The sequence below is a fragment of the Numenius arquata genome, chromosome 16 (assembly GCF_964106895.1).
Source record: "Numenius arquata chromosome 16, bNumArq3.hap1.1, whole genome shotgun sequence".
NCBI lineage: Eukaryota > Metazoa > Chordata > Aves > Charadriiformes > Scolopacidae > Numenius > Numenius arquata.
The window spans coordinates 16268797-16295343 of NC_133591.1; the positions used below are offsets into that span (position 1 = coordinate 16268797).

At 53.2% G+C, this 26547-nt stretch overlaps 1 protein-coding gene across 1 annotated transcript in view; it reads left to right on the forward strand.

Annotated features, from left to right (window-relative positions):
• The window catches only part of POLE (DNA polymerase epsilon, catalytic subunit), a 33171-nt gene extending 6969 nt beyond the window's left edge, over positions 1 to 26202 (forward strand). Inside the window, exons 14-48 of the mRNA XM_074159867.1 lie at positions 672 to 884; positions 2109 to 2216; positions 2991 to 3119; positions 3503 to 3605; positions 3700 to 3846; positions 5098 to 5243; positions 6583 to 6731; positions 7121 to 7213; positions 7484 to 7628; positions 8144 to 8301; positions 9797 to 9992; positions 10696 to 10910; positions 11200 to 11302; positions 11485 to 11565; positions 11639 to 11761; positions 11849 to 12067; positions 12391 to 12600; positions 14910 to 15053; positions 15419 to 15559; positions 19269 to 19422; positions 19509 to 19615; positions 20480 to 20656; positions 21032 to 21255; positions 21405 to 21625; positions 22221 to 22425; positions 22881 to 23054; positions 23342 to 23467; positions 24007 to 24139; positions 24256 to 24439; positions 24550 to 24681; positions 24791 to 24984; positions 25205 to 25405; positions 25563 to 25688; positions 25806 to 25895; positions 26089 to 26202. Of these exons, the coding sequence (XP_074015968.1) occupies positions 672 to 884; positions 2109 to 2216; positions 2991 to 3119; positions 3503 to 3605; positions 3700 to 3846; positions 5098 to 5243; positions 6583 to 6731; positions 7121 to 7213; positions 7484 to 7628; positions 8144 to 8301; positions 9797 to 9992; positions 10696 to 10910; positions 11200 to 11302; positions 11485 to 11565; positions 11639 to 11761; positions 11849 to 12067; positions 12391 to 12600; positions 14910 to 15053; positions 15419 to 15559; positions 19269 to 19422; positions 19509 to 19615; positions 20480 to 20656; positions 21032 to 21255; positions 21405 to 21625; positions 22221 to 22425; positions 22881 to 23054; positions 23342 to 23467; positions 24007 to 24139; positions 24256 to 24439; positions 24550 to 24681; positions 24791 to 24984; positions 25205 to 25405; positions 25563 to 25688; positions 25806 to 25895; positions 26089 to 26202 (5385 nt within the window). The remainder of the gene's footprint in view (positions 1 to 671; positions 885 to 2108; positions 2217 to 2990; positions 3120 to 3502; positions 3606 to 3699; positions 3847 to 5097; positions 5244 to 6582; positions 6732 to 7120; positions 7214 to 7483; positions 7629 to 8143; positions 8302 to 9796; positions 9993 to 10695; positions 10911 to 11199; positions 11303 to 11484; positions 11566 to 11638; positions 11762 to 11848; positions 12068 to 12390; positions 12601 to 14909; positions 15054 to 15418; positions 15560 to 19268; positions 19423 to 19508; positions 19616 to 20479; positions 20657 to 21031; positions 21256 to 21404; positions 21626 to 22220; positions 22426 to 22880; positions 23055 to 23341; positions 23468 to 24006; positions 24140 to 24255; positions 24440 to 24549; positions 24682 to 24790; positions 24985 to 25204; positions 25406 to 25562; positions 25689 to 25805; positions 25896 to 26088) is intronic.
• Positions 26203 to 26547: the final 345 nt, after the last annotated feature.

The following is a 26547-nucleotide window of genomic DNA, read 5'->3' on the forward strand; positions in this document are numbered from 1 at the left end:
GGGCTGGAGCAAGAAAGTGGCTGATGCTCCATGCTCAGCCGAGGTTACTTGTGGTCATGGTCATGCAAAGCCGGGTCTCCTGATGGCTGTTGTGAGCTGTAGGGAGGATGGTTAGGAAGCTGTCTGTGCTGAGCATGAAGGAAATGTCCCTCTGCCCCTACCTGGTTTCACTTACAAAGGTGCTTGGCAATAGAGTAGTGTCAGAAGATGATGGCAGCAGAGGTCCGGAGGTCTTTGCACTGTCTATAGCTTGCTTTCCTTCTGGCCAACACGAAGGAATTGGTGTTGGTTTCTCACTTGCTCACATCATCCTTGCTGTGGGCTGCAGCACTGCCCACTGCCTGGTTCCATGAGTGTCACCAGCTGATGCCATCCAGCTCGCTATTGTGGCTGTGCCACCAGCACTGGTACACAGAATGATTTGGGTTGAAAAGAAGCTGCAAAGATCATCTAGCCCAACCACCCCCTGCCAAGGGTAGGGATACTAGACCAGGTTGCTCAAAGCTGCATCCAACCTGACCTTGAACACCTTCAGAGATGGGGCATCCACAAAATATCTGGGCAACCTTTTCCAGTGTCTTACCACCCTCATAGTACAGAATTTCTTCCTTATATCTAACCTAAATTTACTATTTTTGAGTTTAAAACCAGCTTTGATGTCTCTCCTGCAGGTGTTAAGAAAAGGATCTGGGACACTGTGCGAGGCGCTGCTGATGGTTCAGGCCTATCACGCCAACATCATCTTCCCCAACAAGCAGGAGCAGGAGTTCAACAAACTTACAGAAGATGGCCATGTGCTGGACTCGGAGACGTACGTGGGAGGCCACGTGGAAGCGCTGGAATCTGGGGTCTTCCGCAGTGACATCCCTTGCCGCTTCAAAATGGTAAGAGACCACGCAGCCAGCCCCTATCCTCGGGGAGTGTGGTGGTGGGGAATAACCCTCTGCTAGTGGCATCTCCTCTGTCTCTGCTGGGCTTGGGCAGTACCTGTCATACTTTAGGAGACCCAGCTGCACGGTGCTTGACTGGGAAGGGATGGGAGGAGGCCTCCAAGTGGCCATCTGTGCTTCACTGGAAGAGCAAGTGTCAACAGAAGGCTTAGGGGAGACCTTATCACCATGTTCCGGTATTTAAAGGGTGGCTACAAAGAAGATGGAGACTGCCTTTTTACAAGGAGTCATGTGGAAAAGACAAGGGGTGATGGGTACAAGTTACTCCAGGAGAGAATCCAATTGGACACAGGAGGAAAATTTTTCACAGTGAGAACAACCAGCCATTGGAATAATCTCCCCATGGAAGTGGTGGATTCCCCATCATTGGATGCTTTTAAGATTCAGCTGGACAGGGTGCTGGGCCATCTTGTCTAGACCTTTTGCCAAGAAAGGCAGATAATCCTTGAGGCCTCTTCCAGCCTGGTGTTCTATGATATGTGTCACATACTGGACGCAAGCCAGACCTTCTTGACAGCAAGGGAGATTGGTGAAGTGGGGTTTTGAGTTTGGTTTTGAGCCAGTGGTTCTTGGAAGATATGCCTCTATCCCCTTGGGGATCCTGTCCTCCCTCTGTCCTTCTACCACCCAAACTAAGGTTCTTCTGAACCTTTCCTGGGCATCTTTCACCTGTTTCTGGTTCACATCTCCATCACCTCCCCCCTTGCCCTGCTTCACGCCTGTTGGCTTCAGGCTTCAGAGTTGGCTTTGCCCTCTGCTGTGCAATGCATTGCACTTAGTGCAGAACGTTTTGGTGAATATCATCTGGTGAATGATCATGGGGGAGCACACACTGGGCGTATAAAAGGATCTGGGCTAAGTCTCAATCTCTGGACCTTGCACCAGCCAGCATGTGGCCACGAGAGGTGCTGCACTACCAACCACAGATGCAACCGGCTGCTCTTCGGCTGCTCTTGTCTCTTTCTTTCATTGCATTATTTTTATTTTTTTGACCTCGTCAGTACTCTAGACCCTGCCTGTGCCTCAATACGCTGCCCCATGCTGCAGGGCTGTGCTTAGAGCTCCCCGGGTCAGGCAGGGACAGGGCAGCAGGGCAGCCCCAGCCTGCAGCCGGGGACGGCTGCCCGTGGCCTCAGTGCTGTCCCCATGCCCCTGCAGAATCCTGCTGCCTTTGACTTCCTGGTGCAGCACGTGGAGAAGACGCTGCGGCACGCCATCGAGGAGGAGGAGGGTTTGCCGTTGGATCAGGTCACCAACTTCCAGGAGGTGCGTTGCCCGTGGCATGGCTGGGGCTTGGCAGGGAGGGCTGAGCTGGCAGGCTGGGGCTGCAGCTTTAAAGTGCCTGTTTAGCTTCATTTTGTGCTCTATGGAGAAAGACCAAGAAGTCCATCAATGGGCACCTGCAGAGCAGATGGTGTTGAGGGATGTTATAATCAGCCACCACCTCTATCAGCCCCAACCAGGACCCTTCTGCCCAGCTGCTGGAGCCCAGCCCAGGGATCTGGGGCCTCTGGCCTGGCTGAGGGATGTGGCTCCTGCTTTCCCCTTTGCAGGTTCAACCAGGAGCAAAGCTCTGAGAGAGCTGGAAAGGGATTTAGTGAGAAGACAGACCCCTCAGATACCCCAATTACTCATGTTCCTCTTGTTCCCTCCTTCTTATAAGCTACAAAGTGCAGGTCACCCACATCCAAAGCCAAGTCTGAGGTTTCTTGGAGGACATCATCAGTTAGTGACTGGGGACTTTGCTTTTGTCTCCATTAACTCATTTGTACTGAAAAGGTCCTTGGTCACATAACCTTTGGGAAGTAGCTGCTCTCACTTCCACATACCCCTACAGATAAAGCCTACCTTAGAGGTCCAAACCAAAATCTAAAGTACCGATGGACATGGACCCCCTGATGCTGCTCCTTTGGTCCTTTAAATCCTTCCCCAGAGTCAGTGGCAGGTGTCCTGATCCAGGAGTAAAAGACCACATTCAAGAAGTATTTCACTCATTAATTCCCTCCTGTCTGAATTTCACTTCTTTTTGACTTGCCACAGGTTTGTGATGAAATCAAGGTCAAACTGAATTCCCTGAAGGATGTTCCGAACAGAATTGAGTGTCCCCTTATCTACCATCTAGATGTGGGCGCCATGTACCCCAACATCATTCTGACCAACAGGTTGCAGGTGGGTAACATCAACCTTGTCTCTCCTGTCTCTTTCAGATGACCTGAGTGGTCCCTCTGATTGGAACCCCTTGACAGCAAGGGCAGAACTTTCTGCTATGGGCAGGGGGATCAGGTAGGGTTGGGTGTGAAATTCAGTCAAGCTGCCATGGATGCCAGGTCCACAGAGGCTGAGCTACAACTTTAGCTAGGACTGTTCCCAAAAAACAGCTATTGTTTTTGTGGGCTTTGTGCTCCCAAAAGGCTCTGGAAAGGAGAACTCACTGAGTGCCATCTCTGATGTTCACACCTGTGCTCTTCTGCCACCCAGCGCCTATTCTGGCATGAGTTGTCATTTGAAGGACTGTCCCCTCTAACACCACTGTGTCTCTTACTTGCATTCAGCCCTCAGCTATGGTGGATGAGGCCACGTGTGCTGCCTGTGACTTCAACAAGCCAGGTGCCAACTGTCAGCGCCGCATGACTTGGCAGTGGCGAGGAGAGTTCAGTAAGTACAGTGAGGACTGTGCAGTCCAACCCAGAGAGATGGAGACAAATTCTTGCTTCTCTCCTGGGAAACTGATAGCCGTCCTCCTCCGCAGTGCCAGCCAGCCGCAGTGAGTATCACCGCATCCAGCAGCAGCTGGAGTCGGAGAAGTTCCCTCCCTTGTCCCCCGAGGGACCCCCCCGTGCCTTCCATGAACTCTCCCGGGAAGAACAGGCCAAGTATGAGAAAAAGCGGCTGGCAGGTAAAAAAAAGTAATAAATCAACATCACAATCTGGAGTGGTGTTTTGCAACCTAGACCATGAGTGATACTCACCATTAATCACCTTTTACAGCTGTGGGGTTAGTTCAGACTGGGTCTCGTCTCAGACCATTCTTTGGTGGACCTTCTCCAGGATCCCAGCAGGCTCCTATGTGCTTCCAAAGAGGGACCAGGCACCAGTGCCTGTGTCAGCATTTCTCCTTTTGTCTGTTAAGAGCCATAGATTTGAGCTGAAATATGAATGGCTCCGTTTTTTGGAAGGCTGCTAATTAGGGGTTGACCTGCTGGAAAGCAGCTCTGCAGAGAGGGACCTGGGAGTCCTGGTGGACAACAAGTTGCCCATGAGCCAGCAATGTGCCCTTGTGGCCAGGAAGGCCAATGGTCTCCTGGAGTGCATCAAGAAGAGTGTGGCCAGCAGGTGGAGGGAGGTCATCCTCCCCCTCTGCTCTGCCCTGGGGAGGCCCCATCTGGAGCACTGGGTCTGGTGCTGGGCTCCCCAGTTCCAGAAGGACAGGCAACTGCTGGAGAGAGTCCAGCAGAGACTACGGAGGTGATCAAGGGAATGGAGCATCCCTCTTATGAGGAAAGGCTGAGAGACCTGGGGCTGTTCAGCTGGAGAAGAGAAGGCTGAGAGGGGATCTCATCAATGCTGAGCAATAGCTAAAGGGTGGGTGGCAAGAGGGTGGGACCAGACTTTTCTCAGTGGTGCCCAGTGACAGGACAAGGGCCAATGAACACAGGAAATTCCATCTCAACGTGAGCAAAACTGCTTTCCTTTGAGGATGCCAGAGCATTGGAAGAGGCTGTCCAGAGAGGTTCCAAACCCACCTTCTCTGGGTGACGCTGCTTTGGCAGGGGGGTTGGACTAGATGATCTCAGAAGGTTCCTTCCAACTCTGATCATTCTGAAAGGGAAGCATAACATCCCATCACACAGCCGTGATACTGTTCAGCAGAATCATCCAGCTGCCTGGGGGCAGAGCCTGGGTTTGTGGACAGGCCATACATGCATCACAATGAGTTCATTTCTCCTACCTGCCCCTACATCTCCATAACAAGGGGCTGCTTCTCTCCGTGCTGATATCTTCTTTCCCCTCCCTTTGCACTAGGACTGTCTCCCCACTCACCCATGCGTGATATTCAGATGTCTCCCTGTCCATACTGTGCCCATCCCTCCGTCTGTAGTGGGGCACCCATCCCTGAGAAGTTCCCTGTGCTTCTTCCCTTGACTAGATTACTGCCGCAAGGCATACAAGAAGATCCACGTCACCAAGGTGGAGGAACGAGTCACCACCATCTGCCAGCGAGAGAACTCTTTCTATGTGGACACAGTGCGAGCTTTCAGGGACCGCCGCTACGAGTTCAAGGGGCTGCACAAGGTACAGAGCTCAACTTCTGATTTAACTTGCCTTGCCGAGGCTGGGGCCTCTCTTCCCTCACTGAAAACTTGACCCCCTAAAGGATTGCTCCATTCAGCCTTTGTATTCAAGAAGGATGTGGAGCTCCTGAGAGCTGTGGCTTCTCACTGTCGAATCTTCAGCGGCTGCTGCCACAGCATTTACTGCCTCTGTGGTGCAGTTGGAAACAAAGCTGCATCTTCAGTTTTCACTGGGTTTAGCAAATCCTCAGCTGGTCTCTGTTCTGGTATATCTGATCTGCTGGGTTCAGTCTGGGGCATTCTACCTGGAGAAAAGAGACAAGCTGAGAAGCAAGGTCTAGACCTTGGGTTAACCCATGGTTGAGTCCAGGAGGATGTTCTAGCTCTCTGCTGTTTGAGGTTCGTGCTAGAGGAGACCAGGGTGTGTTATTCTTGAAGGGTGTTGAAGGCAATGGTGAGGCTGTGGGACTGTGCTTTGTGGTTACTCCCTGGTGCCTTTTTTGCTGTGAGTCACAGAGCTGGCCCAGAGGGTTTTTCTGCACAGGCATTTCTTCTGCGTAGCCAGACACTATAGAATCATAGAATCATAGAATGGTTAGAGTTGAAAGGGACCTTAAAGATCATCGAGTTCCAACCCCCCTGCCATGGGCAGGGACACCTCCCACCAGCCCAGGTTGCTCAAAGCCCCATCCAGCCTGGCCTTAAACACTTCCAGGGATGGGGCATCCACAACTTCCCTGGGCAACCTGTTCCAGTGCCTCACCTCCCTCACAGTAAAGAATTTCCTCCTAATATCTAATCTAAATCTCCCCTCTTCCAATTTAAAACCGTTACCCCTTGTCCTGGCACTACACTCCCTGACAAAGGGTCCCTCTCCAGCTCTCCTGTGGGCTCGCTTCAGATATTGGAAGGCTGCTATGAGGTCTCCCCGGAGCCTTCTCTTCTCCAGGCTGAACAACCCCAGCTCTCTCAGCCTGTCTCCATAGGGGAGGTGCTCCAGCCCTCTGATCATCGATTGCTATCGATTTGCTGCAGGAAGTGTACTCGGTTCTTGGCTGCGCACGTGAGGTGCAGCACAGCTGATGCAGGCGGGCAGCACTGCCGGTGCTGGTTGAATTCTGATTGTCAGAGGTGGGTGCTGCAGGTCCCTCCTACCGTGGGGCAAAGTGCCTCTGGCCAATTCCTCTGCTGCAAAAGGAGAAGGACTGTTTAGCTGATGCTACTGGTTTCTGGCAATGCTATTGTAACGCTATTGCAGTGCTATACTGGGACTGAGGGGGAGCCAGTTGGTTACTGGTAGTGATGTGCAGGATTGTCCTGACTGTACCTGTGGCTTGCAGGTGTGGAAGAAGAAACTGTCAGCAGCAGTGGAGACAGGAGATGCCTCTGAAGTGAAGCGCTGTAAGAACATGGAAATCTTGTATGATTCCCTGCAGCTGGCCCACAAGTGCATCCTCAACTCTTTCTATGGCTATGTCATGCGGAAAGGGTGAGTCTCCCCCCAGGGCGACACTGGGATCCTCCAGAGAGGACCCCTGGAAACCAGGACTGTCCTATGGAGGCTGTCACTTGCTTCACCTGCTTCTTGAAGCACCAGGGTGAAGCCGGTAACGCTCTCCTCTTGCTTCTGCCAATGATTTCTCATCCTGGAGACTCTTGCCAGACATTAAATGTTGGGCATAAGTGATGGAAATCTTGTCTGTTAGTGGGTTTCCGGCTTTTCTGACGCATCGTAGCTAGGGCAAGGAGAGCAATCTACGGAGGGACAGTGTTGATGTGTTTTTTGACCTTCTTCCTCTGGAGGTCCTCCTGCCCTTTCCGTAGCTGGGTTTGGGAGGGAGCATTTCATGCTCTTCTCTTTGACACCTCTGCTCGCAGAGCTCGCTGGTACTCCATGGAAATGGCTGGCATCGTCTGCTTCACGGGAGCAAATATCATCACCCAGGCCAGGGAGCTGATCGAGCAGATTGGGTGAGTATGTGCTGACCTGGGGAAGAAAGGTCCATTTGCATCTGGGACAGATGTGGGAGCATGTTAAACACCTGAGCTTTCTGGAGTGAATGTTGGAGATTCAGATCTCTGGCACTGCTGTGGTTATTCTCTTGTATTAAGAGGGTTTGCTTTGCAGAAGGGACCAGAGAATGGATGCAGCAGGCTGCCTCTGCCTTTATGGGGGACACAGAACTGAGCCTTACCTATTGTCCATGCTCCTCCTGACAGTGACCATCTTTCCTTCCTCAGGAGACCTCTGGAACTGGATACCGATGGGATTTGGTGTGTCCTCCCCAACAGCTTCCCGGAGAACTTTGTCATCAAGTCAACCAATGCCAAGAAGCCAAAGGTGACAATCTCCTACCCAGGTGCCATGCTGAACATCCTGGTGAAGGTGAGTCTTACACCCATCCAGGCCAGCTCTTCAGCCTGGGAAAAAGGAGGTGGAGGACTGACAAGGGAGGAGGACCTCTCTTCCATCTCTGCTTCCCACGTAGCGAGTGGGATGCTGGGGCTGATTGCTTCCTGCACAGCTTCTCTCTGCCCTAGAGAGCATCTGAGCAGAGGGAGAGGCTCAGATATCCCTGTAGCAGAGAGGGTGGTGTGTAAGAGTCCAGGGTTGGTGCCTGGTCACCTGTACAGGCTGGGACTCCAGGCTAGAGCAAGGTCCAAACCCATCCTCTGCTTGCTCCAGCTTCTGTAAGACAAAAGAATATAATCTTAGGGTCCAAATCATTTTTCTTCTCAACAGGCAGGTCAGATGTTTTGGTTTTTGAGCCCTAAATTGTGCTGTAGCTTTCAGAGAGGGTGCTCAGTGATCCCTTTAGGCAGGGTGTGCCTGAGGGGCACCTCCTGGTGTAACCAGCCCAGCTGTTGAGTGAAGCTGTTCTCCTGGGGCTTTGCCCGTAGGAAGGCTTCACGAATGATCAGTACCAGGAACTGCAGGATCCAGCCTCTCTCACCTACGTCACACGCTCGGAGAACAGCATCTTTTTTGAAGTGGATGGACCATACCTGGCCATGATCCTCCCAGCTTCCAAAGAGGAAGGCAAGAAGCTGAAGAAAAGGTGAGATTTCAAAGCTTGAAATATTATCATTTCCCTCGGGTAACAGACTGAGGGCCTCTTTCCCTTCATGCATGTGGGGCACATTGGTCCTTGCCCCTGGAGCTGGTAGCATGCTTGATTCACTGGCTTTAAATGGTTCCTTACACCAGATTATCTTTGAATCCAGCTATGCACTTGCCTCCAGTGTCATACTATGGCAGTACGTTTTGGAAGATAACAGCAAAACAACATTTCTCCAAGTGGGTGACCAGATACGATCTCCTTGTTAGGCTGTGAGGTGTGGAGAGCTTTTCCTTTCCTTCTGAGGACTTATCATACCAAATCATATTCAACCTAATCTGTTTAAACTCACCAGTTCCTGCCTTCCCATCTCTCAGGAGTTCACAGACCTCCAGTAATGCTTCTCCTAGATGTTTCCCCTTCCTTCTCCATCTGGAAGAAGGAACAGGTCCTGCCATTACTGTCACATTATAGGATAGTTGTACTCAAACTTCACTGATTCCTCTGCAGCCTCCTTAACAGGAACGCGAGCTAGAGCAGTAGCAACCACTAGCTAGGAGGACCCACAGATCTGGGTCTGGCTCCAAGAAATGCTGTCACTGCCCTCCAGCACCCTCTGTCCTTACAGCTCTGTGCTTTGTGCTTAATGCCCCATTGGACAAGCTCCAGCATCACCGTCTCCTGTCAGTGCCTTTCTGCAAGCATCTCCTACCACAGGAGTCGAGATGATGCCAAGCACCGAGCAGGTTCTGCTCACAGGACTCTCATCTCAGGCCCTCTTGGTTTCTTGTAGTTTGGGGATATTAGCAAATGCATTTATTTCTTGGTCGCTTTCCGACCAAAGCAGCCTGGAGGTGGCTAGCGGGCATCATCGCTGGTGGAGGAAGAGAAGTTTGTGCCCACAGGAACATGGTCAGGTGGAAGAAGGGCTGGCAAAGTGATGTAGGTTTGAGTATCCCCCCTCTTCTCTTAGCTGATATTCCTCTAGGGTTTCTCTTGAAACACAGAAATAATTGACAGGGCTGTGAAATGCAAAAAAAAAAAGCAAGAGAAAAGAAGAGAGGAAGGAGTGTTCCTATAGTTGTGTCATGACTACATCCTCTTTTTTCTGAACCCCTTTGCCAGCATCGGAGCTGGCAAAGTTTTCTTCTTCTCTCTAAACCTCTAATAATAAACCTAATATCTTCCTCCATTTTCCCACCCAGGCTTTCACCTCCTGCCCTTTACTTGTGTGCAATTAAGATTATTCTCCCAGTCGCTATGGAGGAGCCAGGACATGAGCTGACATGCTTTTTCAGACCAAGTTGAGACAGTTGGTAGAGCAGGTGTAGGTATTCCGAGATCATCCTAATGCCGAGCACTATGGCTCTGTTGAACCGTTGGATGGTGGTGTGGTGGCACAGGGAGGAGCGCCCTGACAGGAGGGACACCAGTGGGATCCTGGAGGATGTGTTCCTTGGCGCAGGCCCATTTTTGCCCACGCTGTGTCTCCTAGGTATGCAGTATTCAACGAGGATGGGTCCCTGGCTGAGCTGAAGGGATTTGAGGTGAAGCGCCGGGGAGAGCTGCAGCTGGTGAAGATATTCCAGTCTTCTGTATTTGAAGCCTTTCTGAAAGGCAGTACCCTGGAGGAGGTCTATGCTTCTGTGGCCAAGGTGGCTGATTACTGGCTGGATGTGCTCTACAGCAAGGTAAGCACAGATCAGCACCTCTGTGCTCCCGAGGTGGAGCCGAAGTATCAGAGCTGATCAGGCACTGTGAGGAGGGTGGACTTCACTTGCACCGAGTAGGTGGTCCACTGTGCCTCTGATAGTTACATCTTATTTTTGCTGCTTTCATTCTCTAAGGCTGCTATTTTTAGTGTCTTTTAGTGCAAGGGCTGTTCATTCAGCTGCAACTCTGGGTGAGTGGTGCCCTTCTCCAGTCATTTCCTTCATGGAGCTGCTGTGGTGGCCCTCATTCACCAAGGACTTTGGCTAAGGGCATTTGCTGACACAAAAAATGACAGAGCCGCTTGCCTGCAGAATGTTTTAGGAGGAACAGAGGCATTGGCTATACAGTAACTGGGGAGAGCAGAGAAAATGCAAGAAAGTGGGGGGTGAGAACCTTCCATTTTGCAATGACCTTGTACAACAAATTCTTGGTGAGCCCAACTACTTTGTGTGAGCATTACAAAGCAGCGCTGCCACAGCCCAGCCATGGCATAAACCAACACAACCTCAAACCCACACTCCCTTTTTTCAATACGTCATGTTGGCAGCTGCAGCAGGGAGCAATTCCCAGCCTCCCCATAGAGAGCCACACCAAATGGGTGTAGGTGCTCCCTGTATCTTACAGCAGCAAGGTTTGGTCATTAGGTTCTTTCTAGCTTTGGGGTTTTTTCCTACCTTTCAGGCTGCCAACATGCCTGATTCGGAGCTGTTTGAGCTGATCTCAGAGAACCGGTCCATGTCGCGCAAGCTGGAGGACTATGGGGAGCAGAAGTCCACCTCCATCAGCACTGCCAAGCGCCTGGCAGAGTTCCTGGGGGACCAGATGGTAAAGGATGCAGGGCTGAGCTGCCGGTTCATCATTTCCAAGAAACCAGAAGGGTCTCCAGTCACTGAGAGGTAACCCCATCTTGAGGGGCCAGGACTTTTGGCAGTGTGGGGTCAACCAACAGTGGAAGGGCAGGGTAGCGGAGGTGAGTGAGCTGGTGTGGTGTGGCCAAGTGATCACCTGTCTGCTGGTTTGGACCAGAAGCAAGACTAGCAGTGGGTAATGCCGTACAACTGCTGCATGGTGGCCTCACAGGAGTGGGAGGAGAAGCCTGGAGGGTTTCTGCAGGCTGGAAGAGGGGTTGTGTGATGCCAGGACCTTGCTCTGGGTGGGTAATGAGTGCTTCCCTACCTTCCCCAGGGCCATCCCTCTCGCCATCTTCCAAGCGGAGCCCAGTGTGCGCAAACACTACCTCCGAAAATGGCTGAAGAGCCCCTCGCTGCAGGACTTCAACATCCGTGCGGTAAGTGGAGCATCCCTGCTTCAGGACAAGGGCTCGTCCCTTCAGGGATGTGACCTGGCCAGTGGATACTTGTGCTCACAAAGCCGGGTGCTGGGGGCGGAGGTCCCGGGGAGATGCTTGATTGCTTCTCATGGCCTTTTGCTCAGCTTTCTTTGCTACATGCTGCTCTGCCCTCTTCACAGATCTTGGACTGGGACTACTACATCGAGAGATTGGGCAGCACCATCCAGAAAATCATCACCATTCCTGCAGCCCTGCAGCAGGTACGGGGCAGTGGTGGGGCAGGAGGAGGACTGTAGTTGGGGGAACTCGATGTGAATTGGAGATGCTCTCCAGGTAAAGAACCCAGTGCCACGGGTCCGGCACCCAGACTGGCTCCACAAGAAACTCCTGGAAAAGAACGATGTGTACAAACAGAAAAAAATCAATGAGCTCTTCATTTCAGAAGGCAAGAGACAGGTAAAAAGGGTGACGGAGAGGTGCTGGTTGTGCTGGTGGGGCTCTTCTTCTGCAACCCATGTCTTCCTGCTGTCCTTGTGCCCTCAGGTCCTCGCCAACCAGCCCCCAGAGGGGACACCAAACTCACAGATTGGTGACATAGAGGACTTTGGGTCTGCCAAGACCCTTCAGCCACTGGTTCCCATTGCAAATAAGCGGAAGCGAGTCCCTGCAGCAGAGGAAAGCCAGCAGATGTCCCAGGACCTGGAGCTATCCCAGTCCTGGCGAGAGATCCTGGGTCCACCTCCGCCCCTGGGCACCACCAAGGTAGGTGAAGCAGACTGGGCAGAAGATGCCCTGGGGCCGTGCTCGTCCACCCAAGCAGCTTTGGATGCTGCCAGGAACAGGCTGTGGGTCTACTGAGACCCTCTGCACACCCATGGTTCAGGGCTACAAGGAGACACATAACCAGGAGATGGAGAAATAAAACCACTGATCGGGAAAAGGGTGTGGTGGTGGCTTCACAGCTGGGGCAGGAACGTGATGTGGGGCTGGGGGATGGAGGGCTCAGCTGTATGGAGCAGTGTTGCGGGGGTGGGAAGCCTGTGCTGGTTTCTGGCTCGACTCATGCGCACTGTCTCCCTACTCAGGAAGAGCGGCTGGTCTGGCTGCGCTACCACCAGAAGAAGTGGGAGCTGCAGGCTCGGCAGCGGCGGGAGCGGCAGAAGAGGCGGCGTCTGGAAGATGGCAGGGTGACAGCAGGTGGAGGAGTGGTCCGCGATGCTCTCTCCAAAGGGCTGAGCAGCTACCTGCGCAGGACAGCACGCAGCATCCTGGACTTGCCCTGGCAGATTGTGCAGGTACTGGGGAGGGAACGTGCCGCAGTGGGCAGCCTGGGGCGTAAGCCTGGAATTTACACTGTCGTCAAATGTTGAAGTTCAGGGACTGCTGACCCCAATGCCACCCTAGTGTTAACCCTGGGGAGGCCAGGTGGGGCTGTGAAGCCTGATGCTCACACACATCTGTAGGGAAACAGAAGCCCATGTGGTCATTCTTGATGGTGAATCTAGGACATGCGTATAGATCTGCCAGTGGGGCAGGTCCAGTTCAGCCCTTGGGCAGCATGGTGCAGCAGTCACAGAACCACAAAAACACCGGCTGCTGTTGGAGGCAGCTCTGGGGTCTGTCTGGTCCAACACCCTGCTCAAGAAGGGCCACCCAGAGCCAGTTGCCCAGCGCAGTGTCCAAATGGCTTTTGAGTATGTCTAAGGTGGGAGACTCCACAACTTCCTTGGGCACCCTGTGCCAGTCCTCAGTCACTCTCACAGGGAAGAAGTGTTTCTTTCCTGATGTGCAGAGGGAACCTCCTGTGTTCTGGTTTGTGCCCATGGCCTCTGGTTCTGCCACTGGGCACCACTGGGAAGAGCCAGGCTCTGTCATTTTCGCACTTCCTGATCCTCCTGAGCTTCCTCTGCTCCAGGCTGGACAGTCCCAGCTCTCACAGCCTTTCCTCACATGAAAAATGCTCCAGTCCCCTCTTCATCCTTGTGGCCCTTTGCTGGACTCACTCCAGTATGTCTGTGTCTCTCCTGTACTGGGGAGCTCAGCACTGGGCACAGTGTGCCTGTGATGGACACAGACTTCCAGTGATGCCTGGAAGCAGCCAACGTACAAATGCAGAGGTAGGGTGGTTCCATCCAGGGGGTTTCACAAATCCCCTTTACACATGGCCATTTGAGCCTAGCCCCTTGTCACCCACTTCATCTTCCAGAAAGGCCTTCAGAGCTGCAGGCAGCCCTTGTGCAAGCACAAGCTTGAGATGGGATGTCAGAGCGATTTGGCTCTCATCAAGGGTCAAGCTTGACTTAGTTGGCCAGCCTTAGCCAGACAGTTTTCTCCATGGTGCCTTGGGACAGTAGGAGGACATGCGAATTCTTAAAGATGACTCTTTAAGCGCTCTGCTTTTTTTGTGGCCATTAACTGGCCATCCTCATAGGTAAGTTTAGGAAGTGTGGGTTAGATGAATGGACAGTGGGATGGATTGAAAACTGGCTGAAAGACAGAGCTCAGAAGGTCGTGATTAGTGGCACAGAGTCCACATGAACGTCCATAACAAGTGGTGTTCCCCACTGGGTCCAGTCCTGTTCAATATATTCATCAACAACCTGGATGAGGGGACAGAGTGTACCCTCAGTGAGATTGCTGATGACACTAAACTGGGAGGGGTGGCTGACACACCAGAAGGCTGTGCCGCCATACAGCGAGACCTGGACAGGCTGGAGAGTTGGGTGGAGAAAAACCTAATGAAGTTCAACGAGGGCAAGTGTAGGGTGCTGCACCTGGGGAGGAATAACCCCCTGCACCAGGACAGGTTGGGGCTGACCTGCTGGAGAGCAGCTCTGAGGAGAAAGTCCTGGTGGACAACAGGATGACCATGAGCCAACAATGTGCCCTTGTGGCCAAGAAGGCCAATGGCATCCTGGGGTGCATCAGGAAGAGTGTGACCAGCAAGTGGAGGGAGGTCATCCTCCCCCTCTGCTCTGCCCTGGGGAGGCCCCATCTGGAGCACTGTGTCCAGTTCTGGGGTCCCCAGTTCAAGAAGGACAGGGAACTGCTGGAGAGGGTACAGCAGAGGGCTACAAAGATGATGAGGGCACTAGAACATCTCTTTTATAAGGAAAGGCTGAGGGACTTGGGTCTTTTTAGTCTGGAGAAGAGAAGGCTGAGGGGGGATCTGATCAACACCTGTAAATACTTAAAGGGTGGGTGTCAGGAGGATGGGGCCAGTCTTTTCTCAGTGGTGCCCAGTGACAGGACAAGAGGTAACAGACACAAACTGGAACATGGGAAGTTCCATCTAAACATGAGGAGGAACTTCTTTCCTGTGAGGGTGGCAGATCCCTGGAACAGGCTGTCCAGAGAGGTGGTGGAGTCTCCTTCTCTGGAGACATTCAAACCCCGCCTGGACACGTTCCTGTGCAACCTGCTCTGGGTGGATGTGCTTTGGCAGGGGGTTGGACTAGATGATCTTCAGAGGTCCCTTCCAACCCCTATCAATCTGTGATTCTGTGTGATATAGATCTACAAGGTGCTCTGCAGCTTAGACATAAGCACTGATTAGTGTTGGATCTCCCTGATAACGCTAACTTTGTACCCCCGTGTCCTGCAGATCGCTGAGACCAGCCAGCCTGGGCTGTTCAGGCTGTGGGCAGTGATCGGGAGCGACCTGCACTGCATCAGGCTGAGCATCCCCCGGGTATTCTACGTCAACCAGCGTGTCGCAAAGCCAGAGGAGGGAACAGCCTACAGGAAGGTGAGGATCTGCCCCTTCTGGAAGGGGAGACAGCTGCTTGTGGTGAGATAAGGTACTTCACCTCTGCTGCAAGCAGATATTACAAGCATCTGTTTTGCAGAGTCTCACTCTCCCAGTCCACGGATGTACCTCATCTAGTCCCTGGTCCCTCTGCTAATCCCAGCCTGCCCAGAAAGCAGGTTCTCTGTTACGGGCATTAGTAACGAGCATGAGCATAAACCATTCATTCCCTTAGGAGAAAGGAGCACTGGGAGCTGGGCTGGCTCAGACCCCAGCTCCCTGCAGCCCTTGGAAGTGCCCCATCTCCCGGCAGTGGTGCTGCATGGTGTGACATGCCCTGCTACACGTGTCCCTTGCCTTGACAGGTGAACAGGATCCTGCCCCGCTCAAATTTGGTTTACAACCTGTATGAATACTCTGTTTCTGAAGACATGTACCAAGAGCACATCAATGAAATCAATGCAGACCTCTCTGCTCCGGACATCGAGGGAGTGTATGAGACGCAGGTAACTCCCCCGGGTGCGCGCTCAGAAGGATTGCTGAGTGGTGGCTTGTTACCCAGTGGCACAGGAGGACACCTGACACTTAAAAAGTCAAGAACTTGGTGAGACACCAAAAATCAAAAACTCTGCACAACAGAGTACTGGGGAATATACCCACATTCCTGTGGGCAGGGACACTGAGTATCAGCGCGTGGTTCAAGGCATGTCAGTGAAAGGGGATTTGGTTTATTTGGAGTTAGGAAACTTTTGGGGAAAGAAGGCAGTTAAGCAGAAAGGGTGATCTTCCTCTCAACCAAACCAGAACCAGCCTGCTGGTGTTTGAACTAGAAAAGATAAGGGGTATTTAGAGTAAAGATAGGGGCAAACCCAACGTGTGGAGTTGTACGTAGGTTTGCATGCCCTGTCCTTCAAAACAAGGTTACAAAATCTTTAGAAAGAGGAATAGGATACAACTTGACAGTTTGGGAAGAGCAAGAATAACGTAAATGAAGTTCAGTACAAAGCAATCAAGTCAAAATTGCCAGTGCTATTAATGCTGAAAGCCTGAAAACGAATACGGGAAAGAGAGATGCCCCCTTCTAATGGGGACACTGGTTTGTCAGCAGTTCAAAACCTGCTGACGGGAAGAAGACGTCAAGAAGACATTGTAGTGTCAGGACGTGACCTATATGGAAGTGGCATAGTAGGTTGCACCACTGTAAGAGTGGAGCTATATATTAAAGAATGCATAAAGGCAAGTGAAGTTGCTACTAATGCAATGTAGAATTATTATGGATCAAAAGTCTTTGCCGAAGTCACACAAGCTTGGTGTGAGCAGTGGTGCCATTAGTTACAAAATGCTTTGAGATGTAAGGGGCTGCAAGGGCAAGAAGAGCTTCATAAAGTTGGGATTCAAGGATCACCTCCTCCAAGCTCAGGAGTAATGCATCCCAACAAAGAAGTCGGGCATAAAAGCCAGGAGGCTTCACGGGTGAACCAGGGACTCCTGGACACACTCAAAAGCAAAAAGGAGGGTGAAAGCAAGGACAGGTAGGCTGGGAGCAATACAGAGAAACTGTCCAAGCAGCCAGGGACCAGGTTAGGCAAGCTAAAGGACAGATAGAATTAAATCTGACCAGGGACATCAAGGGCAACAAGAAAAACTTCTATATGTATGATAAAAGGAAATCTAAGGAAGATGTGGGTCCTCTCTGGAAGGAAACAGGCGACCTGGTCACCCAGGATACGGAGAAGGCTGAGGTACTTTTTTGCCTCAGTCTTCACCGGTAAGGGCTCTAACCACACTGCCCAAGTCACAGAAGGCAAAGGCAGGGACTATGAGAATGAAGAACCACCCACAATAGGAGATGGTCTCAAACCTGATCTTCTAAGGTAACTGAAGGTACCTTCTAAGGAACCTGAAGGTACAGAAGTCCGTGGGACCTGATGAAATCCTGAGGGAGCTGGCGGATGAAGTTGCTAAGCTGCTTTCCATTGTATTTGAGAAGTCATGGCAGTCTGGTGAAGTTCCCACTGACTGGAAAAGGGGAAACATAACCCCCATTTTCAAAAAGGAGAAAAAGGAGGACCCAGGGAACTACAGGCCAGTCAGTCTCACCTCTGTGCCTGGCAAGATTGTGGAGCAGATCCTACTGGAATCTCTGCTAAGGCATGTGGAAAATAAGGAGGTGATTGGTGACAACCAACATGGCTTCACCAAGGGCAAGTCATGCCTGACAAATTTGGTGGCCTACTGCAACGATGTTGGATAAAGGTGGATAAAGAAAGAGCAACTGACATCATCTACCTGGACTTCCACAAAGCATTTGACAGTGTCCCACATGACATCCGGGGGTCTGAATTGAAGAGACATGGATTTGATGGATGGACCACTCAGTGGATAAGGAACTGGCTGCATGGCTGCACTCAAAGGGTTGTGGTCAACGGCTCGATGTCCAAGTGGGAACCAGTGACAAGTGGTGTTCTTCAGGGGTCAGTACTGGGACTGGTGCTGTTGGCATCACCTTTGTCGGCAACATGGACAGTGGGATTAAGTGCACCCTCAGCAGGTTTGCTGACGACACCAAGCTGTGTGGCATGGTCGACACATTGGAGGGAAGGGATGACATCCAGAGGGAGCTGGGCAGGCTGGAGAGGTGAGCCTGTTGAAACCTCATGGAGTTGAACCAGGCCAAGTACAAGGTCCTGCAGGTGGGTCACAGCGATGCCAGGCACAAATCCAGGCTGGGCAGAGGATGGATGGAGAGCAGCCCTGAGGAGAAGGGCTTGGAGGGGGTGGTGGGTGAGAAGCTCAATATGAGTTGGCAATGTGCGCTGGAGCCCAGAAACCCCCCGCACCCTGGGCTGCATCCCCAGCAGCGTGGCCAGCAGGGCGAAGGGGGGGATTCTGCCCCTCTGCTCTGCTCTGGGGAGACCCCCCTGCAGTGCTGCCTCCAGCTCTGGGGCCACCAACAGCAGAAGGACATGGAGCTGTTGGAGCGGGGCCAGAAGAGGCCACGGAGATGCTGGGAGGGCTGGAGCCCCTCTGCTGTGAGGACAGGCTGAGAGAGTTGGGGGGGTTCAGCCTGGAGAAGAGAAGGCTCCGGGGACACTTTATAGCAGCCTTCCAGTCTCTAAAGGGAAAGATGGGAAGGGATGTTTTACAAGGGCATGTATATATAGGACGAGGCATAATGGCTTCAAACTGAAAGAGGGGAGATTGAGATGAGGTCTCAGGAAGAAATTCTTTGCTGTGAGGGTGGTGAGACCCTCACCCAGGTTGCCCAGCAGCTGGGGCTGCTCCATCCCTGGAGGGGTTCAAGGCCAGATTGGACAGGGCTTTGAGCAACCTGGTGTGGTGGGAGGTGTCCCTGCCCAGGGCAGGGGGTGGGACCGGGTAGTCTTTAGGGTCCCTTCCAACCCAAACCATTCCACATATAAGGTGGTCGAGCAGGTTGCCCAGAGGGTTGTGTAGTTTCTGTCCTCGGAGATATAGAGAACCCAGCTGGACACAGTCCTGGGCAAGGAAAGATCTGTCTTGATGTTTAAACATCTGCAGTGCAATTCTGAGCACGGGCTCCAAAAAAATGTGGTGGGACTAACACGGGAAAATGACAAGGCAGATTTGAGGAAGGGAACAATTTCCTTGCAGGGATGGGACTTAGGGACATGGGAATGCTTTGGCTTGCTAAAGAGATCTGAAAATGGATGTACGAGGGGTCTATAAAACCAAGACTGGCATGAGGGAAGTGTGATTAGACAAGGACTGTTTATTGCTTCACACTGTTTTGGGACTAGGTCCCACAGCAAGTAATTCAGGAGTCATCTTCTGCAGTGGTGGAGTTCACAGCTCCAGGGTTAATAAAACAGGGAGAATCAGTAGTGGATCTCCCACTGCGCTGGTTATCTGGTGGTTTGAGTGAAGCCTGTGTCTCGAGGGAGGGCCAGACCACAAGTTGTAGAGCTGCAAGATTGCCCAAATACCGCTCTACACATCCTCTGAAGTGCCTGCTGCTGCCCTTGATGGTGGGATCTGGGGCTAGACAGGAACACATGTGAATTGATACCTATTCTGTATCTCCAGCACTGGCAAGGGTGATAATACCAAACTCATGTCGGAAGCACCTCAGATATGTCCTAACTGTGTTTTTTAAGCTGGGTTGTTCTCGGTCTGAAATGCCCAAGAGGAACTTGGTACAGAAAGTTGTTCCACCCTATCTCCCCATCTCTACAGGTGCCGCTCCTCCTCCGTGCCCTGATCCACCTGGGCTGTGTGTGCATGGTCAACAGGCAGCTCGTCAGGCACCTGGCAGGGCGAGAGGCCGAAACCTTTGACATTGACCACCTGGAGATGCGCTCGCTGGCCCAGTTCACTTACCTGGAGCCAGGTGAGGCACCTGGGAGAGGGGCTCATGGGGCAGCCAGGACCTGGCACCTGTGGGTACTACTGATGCTCTGTGCTCTGTGTCCGTAGGAAGTATTCGCCACATCTACCTCTACCACAGCTCCCAGGGCAGCAAGGCGCTCTTGGGCCTCTTCATCCCCTCGCAGCGCAAAGCTGCCATCTTCGTGCTGGACAAGGTAAGGTGGGACTTAGGAGACTGGGTGGCTGGGGGTACTGGTGGATGAAAAGCTGGATGTGAGCCAGCAACGTGCACTGGCAGCCCAGAAACCCCCTGCACCCTGGGCTGCATCCCCAGCAGCGTGGCCAGCAGGGCGAGGGGGGGAATTCTGCCCCTCTGCTCCGCTCTGGGGAGACCCCCCCCCCAGTGCTGTCTCCGGCTCTGGGGCCACCAACAGCAGAAGGACATGGAGCTGTTGGAGCGGGGCCAGAAGAGGCCAAGGAGATGCTGGGAGGGCTGGAGCCCCTCTGCTGTGAGGACAGGCTGAGAGAGTTGGGGGGGTTCAGCCTGGAGAAGAGAAGGCTCCAGGGAGACCTTATTGTGGACTTTCAATACTTAAGGGAGGCTTTTAAGAAAGATGGGAATATACTTTTTAGTAGACCCTGTAGCAATAGGACAGAGGGTAACAGTTTGAAACTACAAGAGGGTAGATTTAGACTAGATATAAGGAAGAAATGTATTACGATGAGGGCAGTGAAACACTGGCCCAGGTTGCTCAGAGAAGTTGTGGCTGCCCCATCCCTGGAAACACTGAAGATCAGATTGGACAAGGCTCTGAGCAGCCTGGTCTATTTGAAGACGTCCCTGCTTATGGCAGTGGGGTTGGACTGGATGACCTTTAAAGGTCCCTTCCATCCCAAACATATATGATTATATGAATGAGGATCAAGCAGCAGGAGGTTTCTCCACACTTTGCACATCCCTGTGTTTTGGCGGGGCCTGGTGAAGGCATTTTGTGATGCACAGAGGGGAGAGCCCTGCTGGACCAGGCAGCCCGGGGTCCCTCTCCCCCCTGCTCTGACCCGATCCCCCTTGGGTGCAGGTACGCAGCAACCAGATGCCGAATCTCACCACCCTCTTCTCGGCGGAGCGCAGCGCACTGCTGGAAAAGGCAGGTGAAGAGCTGCTGCCGCCAGACAAGCATACCTTTGAAGTGCGTGCTGAGACCGACCCCAAGGCCATCTACAGAGCCATCCAGCGGCTACTTCTTGGCTACAAGGTGAGATGAAGGTCCCTGTGGGACCTTGTCCATGTAGGCACATGGGAAGAGGAGGATGCTGTGGAAGGCACTGGTGCACCAGTTCCAACAGCGCCTGCACGTATCTGCTGGCCAAAAGGGTAGAAGTCGGTGTTGCTCAAGGTCTTTGTCTTGCTTGGGGTGGTTTGCATAGGGCAGTACCCTCGGCAAGGGTACCTCAGTGTCTCCCCTGACCCTTGTGCTCAGCTGGAGAGTGCTTCAGGAGTGCTGGGCTGTGCTGCCCACACCGTGGGGACCTGCTGTGGGGATGGGGCATCTGGCACTGCCAGTTTCTTGCTGAGCAGAGGCGCTCGCTGGAGTGGTGCACCAGGGCACATCCTCTTCTTCTTCATGCAGGATGAGCGCCGAGGCCCCACGTTGGTCGCTGTGCAGTCTAACTGGGACCTGAAGCAGCTGGCAAGCAAGATCCCCATCATTGAGGAGTTCCCCTTGGTCCCCATCCGGCTGGTAGATGACATCAGCTACTCAGTCCTGGACTGGCAGCGCCATGCTGCCCGCCGCATGATCCGCCACTACCTCAGCCTGGACACCTGCCTCTCCCAGGCTTTTGAGATGAGCAGGTGGCTGGGGTGGCTGCGTTCCCCTGGGGCTGCTGTCCTCTTGATGGCACCATGAGAGGCTGCCTCGTCCCTTGAAGGGACAGGTAGGGGTTCCTGTCTTCTCTGCAGCTGTGCTCACCCCGATGACCGTTCATCTCTCTATGCCCCAGGTACTACCACATCCCCATTGGGAACCTCCCCGATGACATCTCCACCTTCGGCTCTGACCTATTCTTCTCACGCCACCTCCGTCGTCACAACCACTTGCTGTGGCTCTCACCCACAGCCCGCCCAGACCTGGGGGGTAAGGAGGCTGATGACAACCGCCTGGTGATGGAGTTTGATGAGAAAGCCTCTGTGGAGATAAACAACCCTGGCTGCTACTCCACAGGTGAGGAGGGAGTAGGGTTGTAGTGCTGAGGGGGGGCAGACCTGGATCATGCTCTGAAAGCCCTGTAGAAGGATGGATGTGGTCTCCAAAGAGTCTCTGTGTTGACAGAAGTCAGCAGCACCTTTGGCGTTTCAGCAGTGATCTGGGCAAGGGGCATGCAAAGGGCATGTCCTGGGGCAGGGAGGTCTTACCAGCAATGTGTGCAGGCATCCAAATGCAGATTCTTTCTCAAATCATGGCCACCAACAGCAACACTCAAAAGACTACCTACAACTGGTCGTCCCTGGTGACCCTAGGACAGGTCTTCCTCAGAGGCAGAAGCAGCTTGAGTGGCAGTCAGTTCTTCTGAATTCCTCTGCTGAAGCTTCCAGAAAAAAAACAGTGGTCCCCAGAGGGTTAGTAGGACTAAGTCTTGTTGGAAGACAAGTGCAGGTGAAGACAGTCATGCCTGTGAAAGCATCTCCCCACCTGGTGGGGTAACCTATAGATCACCCTTAGAACTGTGAAAAGCACTTCTGGCCGAGGGGGGCAGTTAAGGGTGTCCTCGCCAGTCCTTTGCCTTGCCTGCCTGCTGAGAGGTTGTGTCTGCTTTTAGTGTGTCTGGAGCTGGACATCCAGAGCCTGGCTGTAAACACAGTGTTGCAGTCCCACCACATAAACGACATGGAAGGAGGCTCCAGCATGAGCATCAGCTTTGACGTGATTCAGCAAGCATCCCTAGAAGACATGGTGACAGGGAACCAAGCAGCCAACATCCCGGCCAGCTATGATGAAACTGCCCTCTGCTCCAACACTTTCAGGTATGGCTCTAGGAGGCAGCAGGAGGTGGAGTGTCCAGTCTCCATCCTGGCAGGCCCCATTGGGCGTCCTGCCTCTCATTCCCTCCTGACTTTAGCCTTTCCCAGACTTGTGCCAGCAATGGGGCTTGTGGGGTGCTCTAAATACAAATTCAGGTCTTGAGGGCAGGGGAGGCATCTTCTCCAACAGACTTTGGGAGATCCTGGACTGCCTGGTGGCTCAGTCAGCAGATGGATGGGGATGTTGGTGAAGACTTTGCCCTTTCCTGTTTCTCCTTTCTTCGTGCTCCACCAGGTTCTAGAGGCACATATTTACCTTGTGGCTCATGTGTCAAGGGCTCACACATCTCTGCTCTGGCAGAGTTCCTGCTCTAAATCCTCCAAAAACATGTCTCCGTGGAAGGGGAAAGGGGTCGCTCATGGCTGGTGGGGTGATATTGGTCTCTGTTCCCTGGCAGGATCCTGAAGAGCATGGTGGTGAGCTGGGTGAAGGAGATCACACAGTATCACAATGTCTACGCAGACAACCAGGTCATTCACTTCTACCGCTGGCTCCGCTCTCCTTCCTCCCTGCTCTACGACCCAGCACTGCACCGCACACTCCACAACATGATGAAGAAGCTTTTCCTGCAGTAAGTGAGACCTGGAGCATGCCAGGCTGGTGAATGGGGAAGTGCAGGCATGGTGTTGGTGACCAGAGTGCTGTTGGCACCCACAGTCACTCCTCTCTGCCACAGTCTCTAGAGAGGTGGGCAGTAGGTTGGAACTCCTGTACCGTTATGGTGACCTCCCTTGCTTGGCATCACCAACATGCTTGACTCCTGATTCTGCTGGATCAGCACATCCTCCATGGGCTGCATTTACTCCTCGAGCTTTGCCTTCCTGCCTGCTGACTCCTGCTCCTGTGCCCTCCCTGCAGGCTGGTGGCTGAGTTCAAGCGTCTGGGCTCCTCAGTGGTTTATGCCAACTTCAACCGGATCATTCTGTGCACCAAGAAGCGGCGCATCGAGGACGCCATCAGCTACATGGAGTACATCATCAACAGGTAGAGTGTGCTTGCCAAGCCAGGACTGGAGATCCCGAATGATGGAGCCGAGGCAGGGCTTGAGGGCAAGAAAGAGGATGCTGATTTTTTTTTTTTTTTTTTTTTGCCTTTTGCTGGGCCTTAGCACTGAATTCCATTTTATTTTATTATTTTGGCAAAGCTACTGAAGGGGCTTGTTCTCTTGCTGTCATGCCTGGAGCAGGGATCTGTCCCTTAGCTGTCCTTTATAGGTTATGTTCCAAGAATACTCATAGGATTCAATCCAGAAGAGAACTTCAGGAAAAATTGAGGTGCACAGCACCTCATTCCCTGGCTGGCTCGGAGCAGCCCAGCCATGGTACAGGCACTTCAACACAAGTATAGGGAGCTAAGACTCCTCAGGCATGGCTTCCCCTGAGGTCCCCACCAGTGATGGGATGGGAGAAGGGAATCCCATATCTCCTTGCCAGCACCACCTCCTCCCAGCGGTATCCCACTGAGAAGGCTCTGAACTAGAGATGATGCCAACACTGTGGATGACTGCAGTCTCTTCTCTCCAGCATCCACTCCAAGGAGATCTTCCACTCTCTGACCATCTCCTTCTCCCGCTGCTGGGAGTTCCTGCTCTGGATGGATCCAGCAAATTATGGAGGTATCAAGGGAAAAGTGGATTCTCACATCCACTATGGGGAGGTAAGAAACAGGAAGCACTCAGTCCCTGCAGAGCAGCCAGGGTGCTGGGGCTTGAGCTGAGCAGGGAGGTGTTGGCCGGGCACAAGGAACTGCTGCAATATCACTGGCTCTTCCAGAAGGCTACCAGCAAGAGACAAGTGTCGGAGGAGGAGGACAGCGAGGAAGAGGAGGCGGTGGGGGAAGAAGAGGAGGAGGAAGGGGAGCTGAACGTGGAGGATCTGCTGGAGAACAGCTGGAACATCGCACAGTTCCTGCCCCAGGCTGCATCCTGCCAGAGCTACTTCCTGATGATTGTGTCAGGTGAGCTGTCCCAGGGAGGGGATGAGGTCCCTTGTGCCTCCCCGATGCCAGAGAGACCCTGCAGTGGGGTGGAGCTGGTTGGAGCTGGAGCCTTGCCCATGTCCCCCCAGCCTACATTGTGGCCGTGTACCACAGCATGAAGGAGGAGCTGCGGCGCAATGCCCCTGGGAGCACTCCCATCAAGAGGAGGAGCACCAGCCAGGTGTCCCAGGAGGCTCTAGGGGAGATGGGGGCCATGCCTGGTGAGTGCCAAGCCGGGGGGGGCAGCCCTACTGCAGGCAGAGAGCCACCCACCTCGCTGTCCCCATATGCCACCATACAGCTCAAGTGCTCTCTGCTCCATCTCTCTAGGCATGATCACCTTCTCACAGGATTACGTGGCCAATGAGCTCACCCAGAGCTTCTTCATCATCACCCAGAAGATCCAGAAGAAGATGGCTGGTTCTCGTAATGCCACTGAGCCCTCAGACATGTTCCCGGTGCTGCCTGGCTCCTACTTGCCACTCAACAACCCAGCTCTGGAGTTCATAAAATATGTTTGCAAGGTCAGCAGGGTGGGCCAGGCCCCTTTTCTGAAGGTTCGCCGTCAGGACTCATTCTGGTCCTTGTTTGTAGCTCAGATTTGCTGCAGCTTTTCTCCAGGAGGGCTCTACAAGCTGCTTGTCTTGCCCTGCATCCATATGAGGTCATGAGGATATGAGCTGTCCTGGTGAGGACACTCTCTTTTTCTCTGCTGGTAGGTTCACCTGGCTTTTATTCTTGTAGGTCCTCTCCCTGGATGCCAACATAACCAACCAGGTGAACAAACTGCGCCGGGACCTGCTGCGCCTCATCGAGGTGGGCGAGTTCTCAGAAGAAGCCCAGTTTCGGGACCCCTGTCGCTCCTATGTGCTCCCTGAAGTCATCTGCAGGAACTGCAACTTCTGCAGGGACCTGGACCTGTGCAAGGACCCTGCCCTCTCCCAGGTGCAGCCTCTTTCCTGGGGACACCAGAGGCCCTAGCATGGCAGTGCTGGAGGCCAGTCAATCACATTACTTATCCTGTCTCTCAACCCCTTTGTTTTGTGGCTCTACTTGCTGCCAGTGATCAACCTCACCTAAAGGCCATTTTCTTTGCCCCTAGGATGGGTCAGTGCTGCCCAGCTGGGTCTGCTCCAACTGCCAGGCGCAGTACGACTCCAATGCCATCGAAACAGCGCTGATGGAAGCCCTGCAGAAGAAGCTGATGGCCTTCATGCTGCAGGACCTGGTGAGTCCAGGGGTCCCCTGCTCTGCTTGTCCCCCTGGCTGGCTGAGGCCGGACACATTCACTCTGTCCCTGGCTTGGCCTCATCTCCTGGCCCACCTAAAATTCCTTGGCCTCCAGGTGTGCAAGAAGTGTCATGATGTGAAGGAGACACACATGCCTGTGTACTGCAGCTGTGCTGGAGACTTCGCCCTCACCATCTCTTCCCAGGTATGCCTGCACCCAACCCCATGCCAGCAGCATCTAGACGGTCAGCAAGGAGCCCTGTGGTGCCCTGTTTCTCCTCTTTAACTGCTTGTCCCCTGGGACCTGCTGTGCTCTGCCCCTCCAGCTCTTCCTGGCCACCCCCCTGTTCCCAGGGGTGTTGGGCAGCCTCCTTCCCTCCCTGCTTCCTTCTCCCCAGACCTTCATGGAGAACATCAACATCTTCCAGAACATTGCCCGGCATTATAACATGCCCTACCTGCTGGAAACCATCGAGTGGCTGCTGCGCACCAACCCCCAGCTCCAGCAATGAGGTGATGGGCTGCTCCTCCCACCTGCACCATGCTGATTGGGGCACTGGGGCTGTGCTCTCGGCCACAGGAGAGCGGTCCTAGACCCCCTTGGCCATGTGCTGGACCCTAGAGAAGCTAGGCAGCCTTCCTGAGGTCTGGGAGGGAAGGCAGGAGCTGTGCCAGGGACAGGGCTGTCCTGCCCCCAATTGCCTGGCATGGGGGTCTGGGGACACCAAGGGCTGGAGCTGTACTCCACAGGTCTGTGCTTGCCCCCAGGTGTGGTTTTAATGTTGAATTTCTATAAATAAATGGATTGTAAAAGACAGGTGTAGTTTTTGGGGAGGGGGAAGCAGGGGCTGTGGCCC